Source organism: Oreochromis niloticus, linkage group LG18 (genome assembly GCF_001858045.2).
Source record: "Oreochromis niloticus isolate F11D_XX linkage group LG18, O_niloticus_UMD_NMBU, whole genome shotgun sequence".
Classification (NCBI taxonomy): domain Eukaryota; kingdom Metazoa; phylum Chordata; class Actinopteri; order Cichliformes; family Cichlidae; genus Oreochromis; species Oreochromis niloticus.
The window spans coordinates 6,766,292-6,790,308 of record NC_031982.2 but is presented as its reverse complement, the minus strand read 5'-3'; the positions used below and the strand labels follow the sequence as shown (position 1 = coordinate 6,790,308).

The 24,017-nt window shown below is 41.7% G+C and overlaps 1 protein-coding gene across 1 annotated transcript in view; it reads left to right on the top strand.

Annotated features, from left to right (window-relative positions):
- Positions 1–24,017, top strand: part of cdh24b (cadherin 24, type 2b) — a 155,063-nt gene that overhangs the window by 63,727 nt on the left and 67,319 nt on the right. Inside the window, exons 3-4 of the mRNA XM_003457428.5 lie at positions 9,542–9,836; positions 23,222–23,341. Of these exons, the coding sequence (XP_003457476.1) occupies positions 9,542–9,836; positions 23,222–23,341 (415 nt within the window). The remainder of the gene's footprint in view (positions 1–9,541; positions 9,837–23,221; positions 23,342–24,017) is intronic.

Genomic DNA, 24,017 nt, shown 5'->3' with positions numbered 1-24,017 from the left:
GTGAGGAGGTGCATGGCGAGGGCACGTCAGGAGATGAGATTAAGGTCGGCGTGAGATGCGCAGGAGGCCGTGGGAGGGAGGGCAGAGGGAGCTGGTTGGAGCTGGCCACAGATGGGAGAGGGGAACAGAGGTGAACGAGGAGGAAGATGAGAACAGCACAGGGGGGAAGATGAGGATAGAATCACACAGGGGCACTCATGTTACTTTTTTTAATGCATCCTGAGTAGCAAGCCTGAACAAACGGGCATTTTCTCCCCCATGTCTTCCCCAAAGACATGCAGTTAGTGGGGCTAGGTTAACTGGTGATTTGATAGATATGCATGGATCCATATTAAGTCACTGTCGTCAGAATTCGAGCCTTCTCAACTTCTTAGATGTCTTAAAGACAGTTCTTCTTTGAACTGGAAACCTTTTAATCTAACTGTTTAACTAGCTGGTTACATCCCAAACAACACATGCACTTTGGAAGCTATATTGCATCTCCTGTTTCTGTTATTGGTATATCTTAAGAGCAATTGTGAGAACATCATGTATTATTCTTGAAAAAAATTATGCTTCTTAGGTATATTGAGTAAACTAAAACTTGACTAACACCTGATTCTCGTGGTGTAGGCGCACCATCTGTATCTCAGAGAAAAACGCAGAGAGCTATCGATATAGTAAAACTTTGATTCAACTTATTCAAGTTTTCTTGTAATATATTCTTTATTGACATGTAAGACGTTGTCAGCCATTCCTCAGGCGATCCTTTCAGCTCGACACCAGTAACTGCAACAAACAAGATGATAAGCAGAGCTTGAAAATTCCCTTCCATTATTGCCCACTTTACGCACACACAAATGCACGCAGACTCCTTGGTTCCAAGTTGGTAAAAGCCATTCCTCTTGGCAGTGGCACGCGGTGGCATATATGTGGGCGATTTGCCCTTTAAATGTACAGCAGTGAGTTAAGCCTCCAGTGGCCTTTTCCAAGCTCGTCTCCCTCGGCTAAAAAATATGATGTGAAGTATACAACACTAGAGTGGAGCACTGAAGCAATAAAACACAAACAATCATCTGACTAGTCGCCACACACATACACACACTCTCGCTCTCATACATCAGCTGATTATGATAATCAAAAGTGGGATTTGCATACTCCGAGGCTAAAAGCACAGTTTTGTCCTGAATAATGTATTGCGGAGGAAGACAACAGTGGCGAGATGCATTGAGGAGCTTATCGTGCTAAAGGAAAAGTCTAATAATGATGAATAATAAATGTTCTGTTAGGAAGTGTGCGAGCAGGAGGAAGTGTGTGTGACAGAGGACTGTTCTGCGTTCTTCGAGGCCACACAGCATGCCCTCCAGAGACAGATTAAATTAGATCAAACAGGAACAGGGCAGCGTGTCCACACCACAACCGAATTAACGCGCTGACTGACACTAACCAAACTTCAATGCACAATCGATGGCGGATCGATGCTAAACAATTAACTCTGGCTTCTCCTGATGTGTTTGAACGTCGTTGCGGCGCAAGACAAACAGACAGGGAGCCAGAGGAGACTCGTTTCAATACCGTCTGACATGTTTCCTGAGAGCACCGAACAAAAAATGGGGAATTTCCACGGATTTGATTGAAAGTTCAGCCGGAATTTCAAACCCGTCTCCATGCGAAGGTTTCGCCTTCTGAAGTCGCAAGTGCTCCTGAGGGTCTCGCTGTATGCTGCTCACATTTCTGGGAAGCGGGGTGGGCCTTGTGTTTGAGTGCCTCTGCATAATTGGAAGGTGTTCTTGTTATGTGTGTCTGCATTGATTAGAGTGGAGAGCAGGGCAGCTGAACGAGCGCTGTGTAAATCGGCACGCACCTGGATGCGTGTGTGTGTGCGCGCGAGGCCCGCCGGGTGAAACACTGCCTGCGTTCTTGTTGTGGCTGCGGTTGTTTTATGCTGTTCTAATGGTTTGCTTGAGACTAGTAGGGGGTGTTTTCTCATCATGACAATTATTGGCTTTGTGGGGATTCTGGCTTACAGTTATGGATAATTAACTTGTCTTATTTTTCTTATTGTTTGGTTAACACTCACAAAATAATTGCTGCAAATGTGACGGGGCAAGGCACAAGCAGTTGTCTTGTCAGGTGATATGACCGAATTAAAATAAGACAGCATTTTTGTTTTGCCAAATTGTGTAATCCCCCCTCAATCCACCGTGAGGACGAGGTGATAGTTGTGTTCCTTCCTCTGGCACCTTCTACATGCCTGCATTTACAATACAGTGTTATTATTAACTCAAATATAACACAGAAATGTCTATTTGGTTTCTTTTAATACGGTCAGTGATTTATTAGGGATTATTACGGAATTATTACATCCCGTTTGAATCCACTAATGCCCGGTTATACAACTAGGGCATCATGTGTTTGTTTAGCTAGTTATGACGCTATACTGCATCTGATCTGTTGTAGCTTGATCTAATCTGATCAGGCTACAACATAATCTGACATAATTCATCCTTATGTTTATCATTTTGAATCTGATTTGTCTGTGCGTGATGCTGGTAACAACTGTGCTTTTAAATGCTGCCGGTGTAAAAACACATTTTAGTGGGTGATGATGTGGTGATGGCTTATTTTATTATGGATTAGCAGGAAAAACCCACAATAACTTGTCAACAACAAGAGACAACATGGTGCTGAATTTAGAGGCTTTTATTAAATGAAATCAGTTGAATCAATCAATCGTAAAGATACCCCCTAAGGATACTCCTCACAAAACTTGGAATTATTCATAATTTCAAAGCCATTAAATACAATGCCACTTATCCTTACTTGGTCCTCAGTGGTACAGTCATCAGGTTACACATAAAAATGACATTTTCATAATTTAAAGCCGGTATAGGCCGCATGATTGTTTGATGTCACTGTACAAAGCATAATCTGTAGCATGATCTGAGACTTCCTGCACACCAGCTGTAAGCGCTGACATACTTTGGCACGTAAAAGCAAAGACAAACACGCCCATATGTGGTGGGGCTTAGAACAAACACGTTAGAGGGGGCAGCTGCAGAAGTAGGGCTATCCATTTTCAATTTTCTTTTTGTTGTTTTGCATCCCTTCCTTTAATTTCTATCTACTGCAACTTTAAATAGATTAAAAAAAAACATGGCCCAGTGTGTCCCACATAATACATCTTCAGATCTGTTAAATTTGGATCAAATTGGAAATGTGGATTCTTCATTCAGATTCAGTTTGCAAGAACCCTATCGCACATAATTGAACCTGCATGGGAGGTGCGCCAGAAGAAAGCTAAACAAAATGTTTGCCAGTGAACATTAAAGCAAAGACCAGGCCTTTTGGTATGAAGCACTCTGGACGGCCACATTCAAAATTGAGCTGTTTGGCCACAGTAACAGAAGACATGTCTGGCACAGATCAAAGACAGCTTTTCAGGAGAAGCGGCTCGTGCCAACTGTGAAGCATGATGGTGGAAATGGGATGGTTTTGGGGGTTGCTTTGCTGCCTCCGGGACTGGGCAGCTTGCAGTCACTGATTCTACTATGAATTCTCCATCATATGATTGAGCGCCTGAAGATTATGTGAGGCCATCTGTCTGAAAGTTGAAGCCGAACAAGAAGTGGAACCTTTCAATGGGATAATGATCCGAAATGCACAAGTAACTGCACCAAGAAAAGGTTCAAAAAGATAAAAATGTGGTGTTATGGGTCAATACTTTACAGATTTAAATACCAAATGTCCTGCAGCTCAAGGAATTTTAAGAGAGTTGTCAAAAATAGTTCTGCACACCGATGCTGTAGACTTGTGGGTGATTACGGAAAACAGAAAGCATTCATATTAAAGAGAGCAATGTTCTTTTAAAGAATAATATCACCTATATAAATAACTCAAAGGCTAAGCTTTATTTTATTTGTGCATCGCAGTGGATTGAATAGGACAGATCAGGGCTGCTAAGCCTGCGTTCACATGCACATTGTGCTCTGAATGTATTTTGTTGTTTTGGTTTAGTTAGGCTTTGCTCTCCTTTATCGTCTCACAAGCAGAGATGGAGTTGCATTCCTCTCCTCTTGGGACTGACAGCTAACACACCTGATGATGGCAGAGCCATCAAAGCTTACTGATTTTAGATATTAGTGCTTTGCAGATGCTGGCCTTAGTCCTGCACTGTGCTTTAGTAACCTTCCCACACTTCCTGGCCTTCCCTCAATGGTTTCTTCTCTCTCCAGGTCAGTCACCACAGGCTCTCAGTGGTACACAAACACAGACTCAGACACACACACACATTTTCTCAGTCGAGCCTTGGCTCGCTGTCCACTCTGCGCTAGAACTGTGCCAAGTGGAGGTTCAGCCAGGGCACAAGGAGACTCGCAGTCATTACACCTCTTTCTTTAAAGTTACTGTGGCCGGCACACTCACACACTCACCTGGAAGGCCTGTTGTTAAAACGGTCACGTATAGTAAGACACGCATGCACAGATGCGTGCACACATAAATGCTTACACATACCCTCAAGCAAAACTAATGATATTGCGGTGGTAGGTAAGCTGGCCACAAGGCACAGTTTCATTTCAAACGGGCTCTCTGAACTCGTGTGGGCTCTGTCCCAAATTAATTTTCCTGACGTTTTCCCTGATCGGCCCGTTTCTTTAGACAACTCTCCGAAACGGTGGGCCTGCTCCAAATCGATTGGCTGACCCTCTACCCTCTGCCCTGCTTGACACTCCCCGGCTGATATGATGGAGCTGGCTCAGTCTCAGCTGCCCCCCCCCGACTCACCCACCAACGGTCACCCTCCCTTTTTACCCTCACCCAGCCTTGCTGCAGAATTTGACTGCTGGAGCTGGTGGTGGTCCCATAGACCTCTGGCTCTCTTGAAGTCACCATACACAAGATGAATAGGTTCCCCTCTTACAGCTTCGACAGGAGACTGGTAGGTATTCTCACACCTGCCTGCGTGACCTTGCAGACGTTTCCCGATGTGTTTGGGAATTGAACCCCACTGCCAATCACAGGGCTCGGTGGTGTACGCCTATCGGCATTTCACGTGTGCCGCCACCTGATTTACTACTGTAACCTAACCACCATCTTAGCCTCAAAGCATACAAGCACACAGCAGACGCACACACACTGAAGTTGTAGGGAATAACATCCACATTCATTAGGCTAATGCACAGCTGTGGAAAAAAACACATTTTCCTGGTGTTTTTATGATTTATTGTGCAGCAGAAATGTGAAATTGTGTATATGGGATATTAGTTATTTAAGTGATTTAGAGGTTGGCAGAGAGTACTTTTCCTCCTCGCTTCATGATTTATGGTTATTGCAAAAATGTGAAATTGAGTATATGAGTATAAGCATATTACCTTATGATAATATAAGTAATTGAAGAGATTTAGGAGTCTGGGGAGGCTGGGTGTTGCATACACAAGAGGCGGTGAAGAAAATGGGAATGGCAGCTTATCAGGCTGAAATCATTCTCCAAGCAGAGGTGACACAACAGTAAATTTGGCTTTTGTGGCCAGTGGCTTCATATTGTTTGGCTCTTGATATATTTGATGGTATATCAGAGGGATATGAAATGTACGAGTTATGAGATGTCATATCATTCTGATGTGAAATATGGTGATAGCCAGTTGTGTTATAAATAAAATTGTTTGGTTATTTTCACACGCCGGGAGGTGACTGAAAGATTCCACAGCACTGGTGTTTCTGTAGCCATAAACTACCCATGGCCATTATCTGGTTAAATGCATTCCCTTATTATACTTTCCTATTAATCTTGGAAGAACAGATAAGGGTGAGAGGTCAGCCTTAAATGGATTTGGTTTCCTTAGGCTGGGCTCTCCTGCTTCAGAATGACTCTGAGCAGTGCTTTCAATCAGTGCTGCCACCACTCACTGTGGTAATGATGGCTGGGGCTTCATTAAGAAGCTCGTTAAGTCCCCTCGTTAAGCTGCAGGGCCGTTAAGACTTTGATTGTTAATGGCTCTTCGTTAAGGGGAGTGAGGAACCGGGCTCCCGTGGTGGTCCTGGCCAGCCGGGTGTTTTGGCCAATTGGCCCCAGTTGGCCTCCTTAGAAGATGAGAGGAAACCTAAATACTGTGTAGGTCATAATTTAAACACTTTTTAATGAACTTTTGAGACCCTGACTGCAAAAATACTTAATTTGTTCAAATATCAAAACCTTTTGGACCTGCAAATTTGCACTGGTGATGTACTAAAACAAATAATTAGATCTGGGAAAGAAACCGTCTAAGTGAAGAGAAAATTAGTTTGCATATAAACCAGTGCCACAACAATGACTTGGCCCATTGTCAGCTGTGGGGATGCAGATTTTTTTAAAAGACAGTGATTAGTAACGTGTCTTTATAATGTATTTTTTCCTCATTGGTGCTTTGCACAATTTCCACGTGTCATTTTGAAATACACTGAAAGTGAGGTGTGCACCAGTTTGCCTGAATGTTTACAACACTGCCTCTAATAGGGTTGCTGTATTGTACCGAGGGTATGAGGTACATGGAGAGACCATTTATCTGCTTTATTACTATAGGTGGTGCAATAACATATATTTGAGTTGGGAAATCTGATCTCAAGTGGTGGCTGGAAGTTCATCCATATGGATGCCATGTATGGAGCGTGTTCCACAGAAATGAGACATGCCATAATTGAATTTGCACGGTCAGGTCCTAATTGGGTTGTAAATAATGTGCCTTGTCAGAGTTTATGTAGGTGTTTTGTGAGCTCAAAAGCAGACAGGGAGTGAGGAACCAGGTTCTAAAGCAGAGGTAAAATCAGGCAGGAGCCCAGGGACAAGCATTGTAGTGAGAGACTGGGAAAGAGCCTGTGCTCATGGCCAGGCAGAGATAAGGAGTGGCTGAACTGATTAAGTGGAGTGACAGGCTAGTCATATAACTTGGGAACAGCTTTCTTCACAATAGTATAGGTGTAGTAAAAGGTGTTAAAAAAAAAATATAGCATTAATTATGGCCCGATTAATTTTAGCACCTTTATTTTCAGAGTCGTGAGACTGTGGCTTCTTTCATACTGTAACTCATTGTGATACTTGAGTGAAACTGAGGCATCTTTAATGTCATTAGCAGCTCTTAAGCTTTTCATGCTGTGACTACTCAGAGTCTGCTGTGAAAGAGGCCCATTCAATGAAGGTTAGTGGTGGGAAGTGAAAGTGGGCAAAAGAGAAAATAATTAATAAAAGTAACATGATGATTCATTATTGAGATGTTAAGAATATTAAACACTCACTAAATTTTTGCAGTGGAAAATGTCAGCAGCGAGTTGCATCATAATCAACTTGTCTCCTAAATGTCTCTGTTCTGGGACTCTACTCATCCATGTGCACAGGCAGAAAGCCAAAAGTAGGGAGGCGTCGGTAAGAGGCCGTGACTAATGGAAGCAGGGATCGTTAACAGATATAGCAGTAATATGACCAAATCAAATCATACACAACATGGAACTGAAATGTAGAGGTGGGTTGCAAAGCAGCTTGCAGATGTTCATCACATATAGACAGGTTAAAGCAGTTTAAATAAAGCCTGCCAACTGAATGGTATCAGGGAATCCATCAGATCATGTAGTCTAGAACTGAGGTCAGCTGATGTTTCTTCATGGTGTGCTTCAGCTAATGCTATGTTCAGTTTTTTTTGTTTCTTTTCTCAGCCCTGAGCAGCTGCCACTCCTTACACTTGGTTTCCTGGACAGTTACATCAAAATTACTCAGATTACTTGCCAAGGTGGCCCTGGCTACAGGGGCTACATGTTATTTGTAATGTAAACTCTAAACCATCCCCAACAAGGACGTATGAGAGAAATACATCGGCAGTGATCCTTTTCCATCATGTCCTGTCATAAATTAGTGACAGGACATAATTTCTAATTTCAAAGAGTTGCAAGAACCCATACATATACTTGTTTCCAGTCAACCTGGCATTTGACTGGAGGTAGAAGGAGAAAATGTGCTGGGCCCCCAGAGACAATGAAGACAATTATAAACTCTGAACATAAATAGTCAGCTGGACATGCAAATGTGACAGACATGAATGTTGATCTGTCTTGTCTGTCAATCCATTTGCCCAAGGCGATCGACGTGCAGAGAGGGTCCGCGTCATACATAAAGGAGCACGTCTCCTTTATGATAACTAAAGTAGCTTAGAGGAACTAAGCTAACATGAAGATTTTTAAGCTAGTTATTGAAGGCCTTGCATTTTCATTTTTAGGCCCATGAAAAGAAAAACATTAAGGAGAGCAGTGCATCTATGCCTAGCTTGTGCATTCTGCTCACACAACACTCTCTCATGTTGGTGGGTGTGCCTTTAGATTTTCCAATTTACATTGTCATTAAAATACACGGATCTTGTGAAGGTGAAGTGCTGTTTAACTTTGTGCCATGCTGTTTAATTAGCTTTAACTTTCAGCTGACAGTCTAGACTTATGACTGCCATCTTATTTATGAATAAACCTTGTCAACATACGTGCTTATCGTTTACCCCCCATGAAGCTGGCACATCCACGCCATTTCCCCCCCACTTGAAAAATAGCAATCCTTAAAGTAGATGAACATTTCGATTCGCAGTATCCATTCTCATTTCATTTAGCAAATGTGCTTAGCTGTTGCCACGCAACAATGCTTTCCTGAGCTAAACCCACCCATCCCCTCCCCAGTCGCCTCTCTGCTCTCTCCTTTCCATCTAAAGTCACAATGTCACACTTTCTTGCGAGCAGGGCCTAATTTAGCGCTCCTTTTTTTGGTCACAGTTTCTATTCGATCCACGTAGGTGTGGGGGTAATGAGATTGAATCTTGATGTGCTCGCCACATCCCGCTGGCTTGTCTCTCGTCGGGCGCGGAGGACAGTGTGGAGCCTTCCCTGATATTACCTCTCCCTGCATGAGAGGACGCCGGTCGCTCTGCTGCTCTGCCATCCCGCTAGGCGCTGATCCAATAAACCTCAACACAGGGCTGTGATCGATACTGCGTGTTCCATTGCCATACAAACTCCACCCTCACTTATACACACCTATTAGTTACAGAATAATTGATAGGCCTACTGTTTATTATTCCTTTGATTTGGTGCTTTCATTAAATAGCCAAGGCGTTGCATGTGCACAGACTAGTAAACTCTCCTCTTCCACAGCTGCTGGGAACTGAATGGGGGCTTTAAGCGTGAGTACTTGAGCATGTGTTCTGGATAGCTTTAAGATTAAGGAGATCCAGGTTCATAACTGCTCATACTGCAGGAATAGAAAGATGAGACACAGTACAATGGCAGGAAAGTGTGTCTGTGTGAGAGAGGGAGGTATTGTGCCTATTTCCTTTGTCTGCTTCTTTTTAAATTCATTATATCCTAGAGGCATGCAGAAGATAATCTGCTTGTTTTTTGTCTTCACTGACTGGCTCAAAAAAACAAACTTAATTTTTAACTGGTGTTTACTCTTGTCTTTCTTCCCCACTGTTTCCTTACCATTTCCACCCGTTTCCTCCCTCTTTGCTTCCATTTTTCCCGTCTTTCTTTTTTCCCGTTTCTGTCCGTCCTCACTCAGCTCCACACTGACATGGACAGGAATGATGGACGCACAAAGTATGTCCTGCGAGGCGAGGGGGCAGGCTCGGTCTTCGTGATAGACGAGAAAACAGGTAACATCCATGTCACCAAGCCGCTGGACCGTGAGGAGAAGGACGAGTATCGTCTCATCGCCACGGCCACCGACAGGCAGACCGACCGTGCTCTGGAGCCCTCGTCACAGTTCATAATTCGGGTGCAGGACATCAACGACAACCCGCCTGTCTTTGATGAAGGCCCCTACAGCGCCACCGTACCTGAGATGGCAAATATAGGTACTGGGTGGGTGGAGGGTTAGTTTAGAATTAATTTGGCGGTAAGGATTAAACAGTGTACCATGCTTCACAGTGAATGATATGAGATAAATAAATGAACAGGTGCCTTTGACCAAACAGTTTTAGTGACTCATTGAGGGTAACTACCCAAGGGGGTTACTTACCTTTAATGGCTTTTTTTCTATTTGCTTCACAAAGCCAATAGGAACAGTAAGATGATGTATTAACTAGCCGCCAGTTGGCAGTCAGTTCGAAACACCTTAATCAAAGCAGTGTGTGTCATATTGTGCGAAGTGGGTTTTGCGATGATAATGCAGTTATAAGGGAGATGTGTGGTTGAGAGAACCCAATTTGTGGTCTTTTAAGTTATAAAATGTAACATTACCGGATATTATTGTTTTTATATTATCCAGAGAGGCTTTCTCTGGCAGTCTACAGCTCCTGGTGGTGGTAATGATAGCTAAAAGTCAGACTAACTAATCCTTTGTGCCCTCATTAGCAGCAAATGCTGTTCTGTGACCAAGGATAGCTTCCAATAAACCATACCAATTCAGACTCAATATGTGGTACTTTAATGTTAATGTAATCCTGTTTTGGCTTTTTTATATTATCTTTCATTTATGGTGTCCGTATGACCAGGTAGCAAGTTTGGGGGAAAAGCTAGCAGCTAGCTTTAACAAATTAGAATTGCGTTGCAGATTTGCCATTGTGTCTAAAACCTATAATAGACAACTATAGAGACAACTGTGTAACAAGCAAACAAAAGAATATTTTTAGGTCGTCTAAAGTAACGGTGTGCTACTGCTGACATGGCCCATGAAACAGAGTTGGTAGGGTAGGCTGCCACAGCTTCTGTGTAGCTGCTGGTAGACTTTTATCAAGATAATGCTTTTAAGACACACGTAGTTGTGTTATCCTGATGAATTAACTCTGTCTGTTAATGTTACACACAGGCAGCAATGATAACAACATTAACACCACCATCTTATTATTAGCTATAGCACCTCAAAGATAACAACAGACATTTAATGTGGCTATCAGATAATTGCTAAAAGTACTGTAGCAAATGAGTACGTAATCTTTAATTTTTTTTTTTGCTATACATTTTTTTGACAACTCTGCTGTCGGCTCATTTACACTGTTTTGTTTCATTTTTGAAGCAGTCTATAATTTACGCCACTAACGTCCTTCTATAGTTTCTCTGCCATAGTTTACACAGACTTTTTAAAGTCACAATACTGTCACTCAAGCTAAAAATTACACCAGAAAGCAAGATCGTGTAGTAAAGACACGGTGTAGCTGATATCCCCGTGTCTGTCTTGTTCCTGCGGTATCATAATAATGTTGGTCCGTTGCAACTGACCAATCATATTGTTGCATTGTCATAGCTTTGCAGTGTGGGGGAAAGAAATCCCATTATGCAAACTCTCCTGGAACAAACTGTAAGCATTTCAAGTGTTTTTCTTTCAATTATTAATTTATACAATATAATAACTATTTTTATCAAGTTAAAGGTCTGCTGTTACAGTAGCCAAATTTAGGTAACTCATGTTTGTTTGCTAGTGATCCTTTTTAAAAGCATTAGCTAACTTCTTGGCTAATGCTAGGCTAGGTGAATGCTCAGACAATGTCATTATTAACAACACTAACACGGGGATATCAGATCAGGCGTGCCGGCGCACAAAAAAGGAGGAGAATCTAGAACTATGGAAAAGTTGCTCTGGTCCAAAAGCATGTAACAAAATATATGAACCAATTAACATTAATTAACTAATAAAACTAATACAAAACTTCACAATACTTTTCATGATAATGTTTTGTCACCAGCTGTGCTTGGTCTAAAAGTACTGTTGCCACATGTAGCTACTTGTTGTTGCTCGTGTTCACCAGCTCCTCATAGTTTTTGTGTTCACAGACAAGGAAAGCTGCTCAAAACTGCCCTCTAATTTCATTACCTCGATTCTCTGATGCCTTTGGTTTGCTCAGTAGCCGCCTGCAATCCGCTGACTGTGTAAAAGACAGCACAGACCCTATGCAGTTGTTAGTTTAACAGGCAAACCTCGTTGCAAAGCTCAACATGAGGTAACATTTATTGATTTGCACAGGTTTAAATTGTATCTGGAAACTTCATCGCGTCACACATATTCCTTTTTCTCATCTTTCATGTCCTTTCTCCAGACTGATTGAGTAATAAGAGCAAATATGAAATCATAAATAATATCAAGAGCAGGAATAAGATATAACTTGATAGAGTGGGCTATTGAACTTACATTCTGTATACAAACAGAGGCTGAAGCATTTTATTGGTTTACTGTTTAATCAGAATATTGTAGCAGCCAGTGACTGCTGTCAGGCTCTTAAATGATGGATGTCCCACTTGACCACAGCTAGACAGTATGTTTTATTAGTTCTATCTCCCGGGGCTGAATCGTCGGAAAGAATTTTATTCAACAGCCTTGAATTTGTGGTCTGTATGGCCCTGCAAAGATATGCCAATTATGCTATGAAAAAGTGAGGTTTTTATCAATTATTGTCTTTAAATTGAACACTAAAGACAGAAATTTAAAACCTCTGTTAGATCCAATGTATTATAAACACCAATTATGAAAATCACTTCCTTGTGAGCATGAGCTAATATTTGAAATATAATGAGCATATTAATGTAGCCAGAGGAGTCTTTTTGAGGATTTTGACAGCTGCAGCCATACAGTCTTTATACAGTTCAGCACTGCCACAACATTAATGCCTGCAGGGATCCTGTTCACTTTGAATCACCGTTTTGTGCACAGACCTTTTAGCCTTCATCACGATGAAGTCTCAAATGGGTATTGTATGTGAGAAAACCTGCTGTGGTTAAATGCACACGTTCAGTGTGTGGATAGTTTTTAGTAAACTAAGCAGGCTCAGGATTTATTTACAACTGAAAACAGTCGGAATCCTGCATTTAATGCCTTTACAGAGCTTAGTAAAGCTTCTAAAAAGAATCTGGAAAGCTGTTGTTTTTTTTAATATGCACTGTATATCACCTGACTGTGTCCACAGGAAGAAAGCAGCAATCTGCATGCTGATGTCACTGGTCCACATTTGCATAATGTTTTATCAGAGTGTGTTTTTTTGTCTCTCGCAAAATGGACCTGCTCTTCTTGCCAGCCCACAATTATTGGACTATTTCTTAATAAATGTGCATAAAAACATTTATTTCCGTGATCAGATTCAAATTCAAGACACAAAAAGTCCTTAAAAATGCACTTGAGTCACAGAGTCCCACACGATGAGATTTCTCCCAAACCTGTTTCACATGGGGGGGATTTTTGATCACGAGCATTGAACATTTATGGCGTCTTTGGGTGCTGCCAGAACCAGATTTGAATCAAAAGCCCAAATAATATGTAATTACACTGAACATAGAGAGATATTGAAGCTATGTTTGTGAATGCACCAGTGCTGCATAAATGGATACATTAACACTCATGTCAAGTGCTAGAAATTATATTTCACGTGCTGGGTTTCAAGGTAAATTATCACAGTTGTAAAGATTGCTAAGAATAAAGCACCAAGCACATTTTCATTAAGGGCACCCCGGCTTGTCTTCAAGGTTAAGTTATGCACAGGGTGAAGTTTCTTCTGTGAAATTAAAGGGACGCTGGTTTGCATACAGTAAAATTCAGAGAGACTGCCCTTTCCCAAAGAAGCGACCCCATTAGTTGTTTGCTCAAGCTCTTGGAATGACCTACTCTTGTATTTTAAAGTTAAGCAACCTCTAGAAGCTGTTTGAATAAGTACACATCAAATCTATCCTGGTGTCATCACCTCTAGATTTAGAGGAACTCTGGACACTGGTACCATCATGAAAGTCAAACCATGGTGGGTTTATTTCTAACCCTAACCAATAAATTTTCACAGTTAACTCAAACCAAGTAGCGTTTGTGCCTAAAATCAGCAACACATAGATGTCACCAGAAATATGAAGAGATATTGAGATATCCAATTCTGTGCCGATCAAATTAGCCTACAGGACAGCCACGCACAGAAATCTAAACAGGCTGCATTTTGATGCAGATGACAGCCACTGTGACTGGTTATTGATTTGCACGTGGACATTGCCTTTCTGAAACAAAAAGTGCTAAGTTGTCATTGTATCCAACTATCAATCTCCCATTTGCCCATTTTCATAGCTGTGCCAAGCCGCGCATAGACAGTCGATTCCAACAGCTTCTCTCTTTTTAGGGGGGGATTGCAGTAATTTCAGTAAAAGTAGCTGTTGTTCAATATTAGCTCCAGCTCCAACACGACTCAGTTTCAGTCACAATTTGTTGAAAGAAATGAAAGCGATTCAACACTGCGGCACAGACGTCTTACTGCCAGCATTTTGCAGGGAGGGGCAATTGCAGAGTAAAGAAAGTTAGACCAAGTGGAATTGGAGACTGAAAATAATAATCAACAACAGACCAAGCTGTTCGCGCATCTCAAGGCAAAGTGAAAGTAAACAGTAAACAAGTCCAGTCTTGTGGTCAAAGCTTGGGTCCTGCGTGCTGTTTAAAAGTCAGAGGACTGTATGAAGGTTTGAATAGTCCGATGATGTAAATATTAGTCCTGACAGTTTTTTTGTGCACTCGAACTGATATTCTATTCAGAACTGGCAGCGAATTAAGCCTCAAGCAAATGACAAATTATCACACTTAAAAGACTGAAATATAATTAAGTAAAAACAACCTGTTCTGTTTCTAATGAATGTTCAACTCAGTGATGCATATGACATGTTAATGGGGTGTCTATCATTGCTTTATACCTCTTCAAAGTCAAAAAGCACTGTTAAAACAACAGCACAAACATGTACTCGTGTTATAAATCTGCTCTCCTGATTGACCGCTGGGAGGAAAATATTCTCTGTGCTGTTCCAGCGGAGCTTTGTGTTCATGTAGCCGGATACAAGGATCCGGGGACTCACTGGTGCCCTTCTCAGATTCTAACACCTAGATCTAGTTTCTCGAGGGCCAGGCGATGAAGGGCGTTTGTGCTGCTAAAATCACATTAAAGCATATAGGACAAATAGGCTTTACCTTTCTTTAACAGCGTTTTCAATAATGCACGACTTGGAACCAGAATATATAAAACACAAAGTTGCGGTTTTAAAGTACTTGATTTGATTTTTGTGAAACTTTTCTGTTAAGTGCTCACATTCGCTCCCAGTTTTTTTTCTTTCAGGAGTGAACAGGTCAACTGATGCTGTTCAATTTTATTACTCTTTTTGGCATGAAATTGCATCTCTGTTTCTGCCTGCTCACACCAGACAGAGAACATTTCATGGCTGCAGCCAGTAGATATGCACACACACACACACACACACAGTCACACAAACCTCTTCAAAATCTAAAAAGTCAGATGCAAATACGAACTCATTTTAAATGGGAAGCATGCAGAATCTGTAATAAGTTAGATTAATAGCTGATTTTTAATGACACTGTCACCAGAGCTGCTTGCAGGATGTATGAGGCCTTTCCCTTTTGTTGATTAAATACCTGTGGCCATCACACAGCGGCAGGACTGATACACTACATATGTTTCGTCTTTGCTGATTTAAAAGATGTGCAGCATATAATTATGCAAAGGTCAAACCGTGTGGGCTATTAGAAAGATCATACAGCTGTTATTGTTATTATGGGGAGCTCCCAGCTTATGTAATCATGTAAATGACTTAAACAGACTTTTGTTTTTGTTTTAACATATGCAGCTGGGTCTTGATTGTGTGCATATAAATGTGGACCAAATATGCTGTATGTAACTGAATACAGAGCATTTAATCGCTCGAGCAAATGTACAAATAGAAACACATTTTAGTGAACAACATAAAAAAAGGAGGGATAATCTGCCTATTAGGGAGGCCGTCTATTCATACTCGAGTCGCGTATTCTGCGCTGCTGCTTTGGGACTCAGTTTTCTAGCAGCCTGAACTTTCCTCTCAGCTCATTTGGAAATTGACATCCACTTTAAAACGGGATGATGAGCTGATGTGACTGTCCATAACTGAAACCATGTCTCGACTCCAACTGTGAATAATCTATTCCGCCTCTTAATTATGTATGCATACTGCTCCAGCCTCTTTCCCCACACTGCGCTGTGAATCAAAATGGCAAGAATTACTTGGTCACACCCACCCGGGCTCGTACCCTGTGATTGCACTCGCACAAGGTTTTTGGAAAATAGAGCCCCAGTTCGTGAAGCAAAGTGTTGTGAAATGCTTCTGCTGTGGCATAAAGGATGGATGAATTTCTCAAAAAAATGAATACATGCAGCCATTCGTGGAAAGGCAATAAAAAGTAGGTTTCCGGGGCAAACACCTTTAAATCCATTAGAAATCAATCGCGAATACCTCGGCCGGCGGGGACCAGCTGCGCAATCTAAAAGCACAGTTTTGAAATTCCTGTTTTTGTTTTTTGTCATCCATGTGAGGGACACTGTTTATCAGCACACTTGTCAGCTGAATTCATGAGGATAGAAAGGAGTTTTTTTTATTCTTTTAAAGCCCCGAAACTGAGATTTAAATGAAACTGGAAATCCAGAAAATGAAAGTACGTTCTAACCTGATCTGCCTCATTCCAAAAAATTATTTCATTTTCACTTGAAACATGGTGATAGAGTTCATGTCACAGCCACAGCGACCCGATAACATTTCTGTGACCGCCGAAAAAGATGTAAGGTGATTGGGATGCGTGGAATAGGAATGTAATACGAGGAGAGGGCAGAGATTAGGAGGGGCGGTGGGGGATTTTTGCACTCATATTGCAGTGAGATCTCAGAGTGACAGTAAGTGTCTAAGATTGTAATTCAAAGCATGACTGCAGAGGGCTTGTAGGAAACAGTTTGTATGTACAAAAAGTACTCTAATCTCCATTTAAACTCTGCTCAGACCCTTGAAAATGAATTCTACTTTGAGAGGCACTCTTCCCTCTTAAAGCGAGCAGAATTGCTTTCAGGAAAACTTTAGAATTTGCCAGAAAAGTGAGTATTATTCGAAATAATTCACCCCTAAACTGGTTTGTTTAGAAAAGTTCTGCAAATTTGGCCTGATGTCCTCGCCATCTGCCTCTTAGAGGGTTTTCCAAAACATCAAGGTCCCTCTTGCGCTGAATTGTTTAATTCAGATTAGAATAATGACCCCGTCAGCATCCTGCCGGGGCAAAGCCCGAGGATGTGGGGGTGAGGCAGACGAGGACTATTTAGTAATCCTATCAGCCGCCTTATGAGCGTCTGCTCCGCACAGCAGCTCAGTCTTCAGATTGAGTTGTTCAGTCAATCACGGATTCAATATTTACTTGACGATTCAATATTTACCGAGGCGCTTTGCAGCACGCGTGACCGAGGAACGCTGCGGCGAGGATCCTATCAAACACTCGTTACATCACGCATTTAAGGGTGAGGTTGGGAGGGAGGAGGAGAGGATGGAGAATGTCTCATCTATTGCAACGAGACACTGATGCAAGGTGTGCTGGAACCGAGCCAGATCCGCTGCTCGAAACGTGTTCCTGCAAACTGTTTTGTGTCGGATTCACTCGACTGGTTACACACATCTTGTCGGATGTGTATCAGCATTGCAAGAGAATGACTCACATTTAAAGTTTAACCTTCAGTATAAATATTTTAAAAAACAATATTCTTAGACATATATAGCTGGGGGGAATGAGTCTTGTTCCTGTTGCCCCAGAGGACAGATGTCTGATACTACTGTAGGTCTGCTCCTTTTAGCTGGATGCACAGCACTGTGAATATTGGATCCTTGTGGAGTGTGGCTGTATACATGGAGCACGGTTGGCAGGGTGCATGCCAATAGCTTCGCCTCCGCCTAGCACTTGTTGCATCAACCTCAGAACTATACTGTTTGATCCCTGAGTTTGATTAGTTTTTTTTTTTTTTACTGCTGTCAAAAGAAACATTTTGGTCTCCTTAGCTCCTTATGTCCTTCTGCATTTATCTGCAATATCTATATGAAAAAAGAAAGCCAAAAACATAAAGACATTCAGACGCAGATGCTTTGTAGTCTGGGAGCGAAGCTGCAATAGTAGAGTGCTTTGAACTGAAACATAAAGTGCACATAGCGCTGTAATAATTTACGTTCAAGCTCGCAAGAAGATGGGAGAAGTGGAGAGAGAAATCAAAACTGAGAATGGATTAAAATTAATGGCCAAACATCTGAAAACATGGGTCCAGAAAAATATTCCTCTCCTGTTCTGCTCTCTCAGTCCCTCAAACAAAATACTACAGGCTTTTTACTAAAGCTAAAAGCAGATATAGGTAAACAATAGATTTTATATATATATATATATATATATATATATATATATATTTTTACCATGTAGTTGCACTGCACCCGCCAGCAGGCGTCAATCACAACCCACAGAGTTTGAAATGCCACAGCAGGGTGAGCCGTACTCTGAGATAGATAAATAAATAAATACAGTTGGGTTTTCATTTAATTCATTTTTTTTCTTATTTCCAAGATCAGACTTCCGCACAGTTTGTTTAATGTTTTGCCGCTCTGAGCAGCCACTTCATTTCCTTTGGGCATTGCATTGTAAGACAGTAGAGCACATAAATAACACACTCAAAAATCAAGCATTTGCTAGAATGCGCGCCAACTCTCGGGTATAACTCCGGTTTCTTTAATCTCGGTTGTTATTTTTGCCGGCTTCACAGTCATTTCTGTTTACTGTAAAATTATACTTGTCAAGATAACTGTCCAGATGAGATGGAGAAAGGGGAAAAAAGTGGTCCAGCTGATTAGACAAACACATCAGACCTGTCAAATGTATTTAGCGGAAGCGTCTCCTGCAAACATCGCCCGCAGCTTCGACCAAACGTTAATCCATTCGACTGACTCAGTGAAGGCTTGTGAGTGACATTATTGATTGTTTGCCTGCAAATAAAATGTAATGACATCTATTTGTCAAAGAAAACTACTCATTCAGCATAAAATGTGTTCCTGTAACTGATGTTTTTGGTATTTTTGTGCACTGGCCAAAAAATCAAAGGAACACTTTGAAAACACATCAGATCTCAATGGGAAAAGACAATCATGCTGGATGCTGATGACTGGAAATGAAATCAACATACAGAGGGCTGAATTCAAAGAAACACAGAAAATCAAAGTGAAAATAATGATGTGGCAAGCTAGAGAGACAAAAACGATGTATTAGAAGCAGTCAGGATGTCGGGCCCTCAGGCCACCCTCATGAAGTCTGTTCCTGATTGTTTGATCAGAGACATTCACACCAGTGTCCTGCTGGAGGTCATTTTGTAGCTCAGGCAGTGCTCATCCTGTTCTCCTTGCACAAAGGAGCAGATACCGGTCCTGCTGATTGGTTAAGGACCTTCGGCCCTGACCAGCTCTCCCAGAGTAACTGCCTGTGTCCTGGAATCTCCTCCATGTTTTTGAGACTGTGCTGGGAGACACAGCAAACCTTTTGGCTATGGCACGTATTCATGTGCCATCCTGTAGGAGTTGGACTACCTGTGCAACCTCTGTAGAGTTCAGGTATCACCTCATGCTACCAGTAGTGACACTGACTCTAGCCAAATGCAAAACTAGTGAAAAACAGTCCAAAAATATCAGGAGGGGAAAATGTCAGTGTCCTCTACCGGTACAAATATGAGACATGTAGAGAAATGAGACAACTCATTGTGTTGTCATTAACATGTTAATGTTGTCATTAACAATGTCATTAACACCAAAGCAGCTGAAACTTATTAACAACCCCTTCTGATACTTAACTGACCAGATCAATATCCCACAAGTTTAAATGACTTGATGCTGATTAAAAGCTGTTCCCTTTGTTTCATTTTCTGAGCAGTTTATGTTATTATTGTGGTTGTAATGTGTGGCTTCACTTCAAACCCCTTTAAAATTTAAAAATGTGTTGAGATGAGCCAGTTAAAATGATACAAAATCTTATTCTTTGTCTTTTAGTTTTTTGATAAAAATGATACAATAATACATATTTGTGATAAGTAAAAGCATCTTTGTGTGAACCCCTTGTGTAGAAATTGTAGTCGCCAATAAATGTTTCTGGTAACTATCGATCAGTACTTAGAGGAGATTTTGCCTGTTTCTTCGTACCCGACAGCTTCTGCGTTTAATGTTGGCGGGTTTTCTGCTTCCTTCAGCTCATTCCAAAACATTTCTATTGGATTAAGGTCAGGACTTTGACTTGGTCGTTCCAAACCATTGGCTTTATTCTTCTTTCACTAATCTTTGGCTGAGGGTCATTGTCTTACTTCATGACTCACTTTCTCTTGAGATTCAGTTCGCAGGCAAATCTCCTGACATTTTCTTTAAGAAATCGCTGGTGGAATTCAGAATTCATTGCTTCCCCTGTTGAAGGTAAGCCGTCCTGGCACAAATGGAAAAAAACAGACCTAAACCATCATACTGATACAGATGACAGTAACTGCAGGTGGGATAAGGTTCTTATGCTGGATTATTGTGTCTTTCTTTCTCCAAACATGAAGTGTCTTATTTAAACCAAAATTTGTTGCATTATTCCAAAAACCTGCAGGTTTGTTCTCGTGATCTGTGGAAAACAACAGACAGGCAGCAGCTTCTGTTTTAGGAGAGCAGTATCTTTCTCACTGCAGCCAAGCTATGCACACATTCAGATTTCAGCGCTCTCTTGAACTCATGAATATGAACATTAGCCAGTGTGAGAAAGACCTTTAGCTGGTTACAGATTACCTTTGGATAATCACTGACCTCCCACACTATGCCTTGCTCTTGCTGTGATCTCTCCTGTGGAGGGCAACAACGGTCTTGAATCTTTTGAATCAGTGCACTCGAAACTTTGTCTGAAGCCCTTTGAAAGCGTTTTTGTCTATTTATCTCCTCAAACATTTGTTGTGAAGCTCAGACTTTAATTGATCTTTGTTCTTTAAAGAAGTCTTTAAAGAAGGTTACATACTTTTGGCAGTATATCAGTTTTCATAGAAATTTTGAAACTGTTCAGAAGTTTCCACTTGAGCCCAGTGGTTCTCAAATTCTGGCGGATGGGGGCTCAACTCAAGCATACTTTTAATGCTAGTCTGTAGAAATAATCCTAAAGAAAGAAAATAATGGGAATCCAGTCTTTAAGTGATAACGTATGAACCCTGCTTCCGGGTCCAAACTACTCTGCATTTATTAAGGCTGCTGTGATTTTTAACATCACATATTATAATGTTTTGTATCTTGTTCTATTTAATCTGAACAAGCCCCTGAACAAAAAGGCAGTGGTCACTGTTGGGCTCTCTCGGTTTTTATTACCACTGTTCATTTTAAAGCTCAGTTTTTAAAACCTTACGATGTAACTACAGCCCAGCCCATGCAGCAGTATATTAATGACTAACCTCTATTGTGGATGGATTATCTCAGTTGTCCTGACTGAAGTTTGGCCCATTTACAGCATCCTGCATGCGATTGCATTTGTCCCTAACCATCGGGAACCCTCACGTTAACTTTTATTGATTGGAAAAAAGTTAACATTCATCCTCCAGCTTCACTGTGTTTATTTTATGCTAACATAGCTCTGTAGCCCGCCACCACGTAGCACATCATTATAGACCAGCTAGCCAAACTTCAGTAACATGGTGTGTCATCTTTAGATGGAAACTAGCGAGCTAACTTCGTGCTAACTTCTAACTCTGTTAAATTTCATACATTCTCTTTTCATGGATGCCTGGATGTTAAACTTAATTGTTACAGCTGGTAGAGCAGCAACGCTGATCATGTTATTAAAGATGAAAGAATTTACACAGTTTGCAACTCTCAGTGACGCCGCAGTGTTCGTTTGACTTTAAAGCCGAGTTTGGACCCAGAAACAGCGAATGATGTCAGACTTAAACACCAGGTTGGACACACAGGTGCATAAAGTCAGGGAAAATGAGACACATGATAACTGAACTGAAAAACAAACACGAATTAACTTAACTGACACAAGAAAATGAAAAATAAGCTCTAAAAAAACGGGAACTGAAAATGGAACAAACCAGCAATATGAACAGAACTATAAGCAGGAATACAAACTAAGAATCAAAAACAAACAAAACTATAAAGTCCATAAACACGACATGTTGTGGCAGTATTGTCGAAGCTCATGTTATGTTATTTTGAGTAAAATCTTGCTGTGAAACCAGTTCAGTCAAGTAGAAAGTAAGACACGTCCTACTAAGCTTGAGCTTTGCTAATATGGCAAAGTATAAGGGGAAAAATGTTGAAGTACATCAGTAAAAATATGTCAAATGTACCTGTACTTAGTTACTTTCTACTCTAGATGAGAAGAGCTATAAAATGAGATCCTAGTTGTAACAAACTAAAATGATCTTTTGTTTTTACATGTGCGACTGCATGACTAACTGAATCTACACTATATCTTCTTTGAAACAAACAAAACCTCTCTCCCATCAGTCTTTAGCTCTCTGAGGTGCAGCGCTTACATGCTTTACATCTGCTTTCTGTCAATAACCGCTCTGATTCTTAACTACCCACAATGGATCAGTAACCGGTTGATCTCATGCCCCCCTTTCTGCTCTCCCTACGCAAGCACACACATACTTTAAACTGCACGTTTGTTGTTGTTGCTGGTGGTGGTGGTGGTGGTTGGCTTTTTGTTTTGTTTTTTTCTTCCATAGTGATTCTCTCAAGGCTTTGATCAAATATAGAATAGAAGCTGCTCCCTCAAATCCACTTCTTCCTCCTCCATCTCAGCTGCCTCTGAGTACCGTTGGAAGAAGTCATTCCCCATACGCTTATGTATAAATACAGACATGCACCATATAAATACATGATATATGAAAAGTGTTTACGCTTCATATATTCATATAGTTTCATTTTTTGTTGAAAATATACCCCCAAAAAAATTTCCTGGCAAATTGACTCAGCAAGAGCCGTAGAAAGAAGATTTAGGAGAGGGTGAGAGAGGGAGGGAGGCCTGTTGAAGGGACAGACAGTCCGATTGAGAGAGGAAGTAAACGGGAATTGGAGACAGAGATGAAGAGAAATGAAGTGAGACAGAGGGAATCAAGGGGGGAGGGAGTGGAGGAGAGGAAGGTGAGCGACAAGAGAGATGAAGGAGAGTGTGTGTGTGTGTGTATGTGTGTGGGTGGGTGGGGGGGAAGGATAAAGTATTTGTCACGCTGCTGACGGAGAGAGATTGAAAAAGAAGGAGTGGGAGAGAAGAGTGGAGGTTGTCTTGATATAATGCTTTCTTATGCTCTTAAAGTACCGCTGTAGTCTGTCCACTTAGCTCCAGCTCTGGCTTGTTTTGTTGCTTATTTCCTTTCTCTTCTTCTTTTCTCCTCCTTTTCTTTATTTCCCCTTTGTCCTTCCTCCCTCCTTCCTTCCTCCTCTGCCCTCCCCGCAGGCACGTCTATAATCCAGGTGACGGCGACAGATGCTGATGACCCGACGTATGGGAACAGCGCCAAGCTAGTGTACACACTGGTGCAGGGCCAGCAGTACTTCTCTGTCGATCCCCAGACAGGTGAGCGTGCTTATGTGCGTTTGCGTGTAACACACGTGGGTGGACGAATGTAAAAGACGCGCAGATGTCAGAAGGCAAACACGCACGCATGCAGCAGGAAAGCGACATACGCGCAAGATGTTCAGGAGCGAACAGCTGAGCTTGGTCTTCACAGTAGCCGACATGTCTGTGCTGTGTGACGGCCTAAGGAGACGCACACGTGTTCGTGCAGGTGTGTGTGAGACACAGGTGGAGTGAAACACTGGGGAACCCGTGGAGCTGCATGCATGAGTACAGAAACATGTCTCTGACTTTCACACACACACACACACTGAAAGCAACACTTCCCCCCAGTGCAACTCCCATTCTCTTGTCACACTTAGTCATCCATCTTTCTCTCTTCCCCTTTTCCCACTTGTGCCCCATCAAACACACACACACTTGCTCTTTCAAGCACACCCCTGCCGCCCCCCCACCTCCACCTCTTTCCCCCTCTGCGGTTCGCTCCAGCATGAGCTGGCAGAAATGTATTCACGCCGCCAGGCTGCGTGTGCCGAACAACAGCCTAATATTATTATTTCTGGGTGAAGCAAAAGCGAAAAAGACGCGTTTAAAGACACACGTCAGCGAAGGCTCATGATCTCTGATGCAGGGCAGATTACAAAAGGGCTTGAAGAAGGCGTCTGGCGTGCCTGTT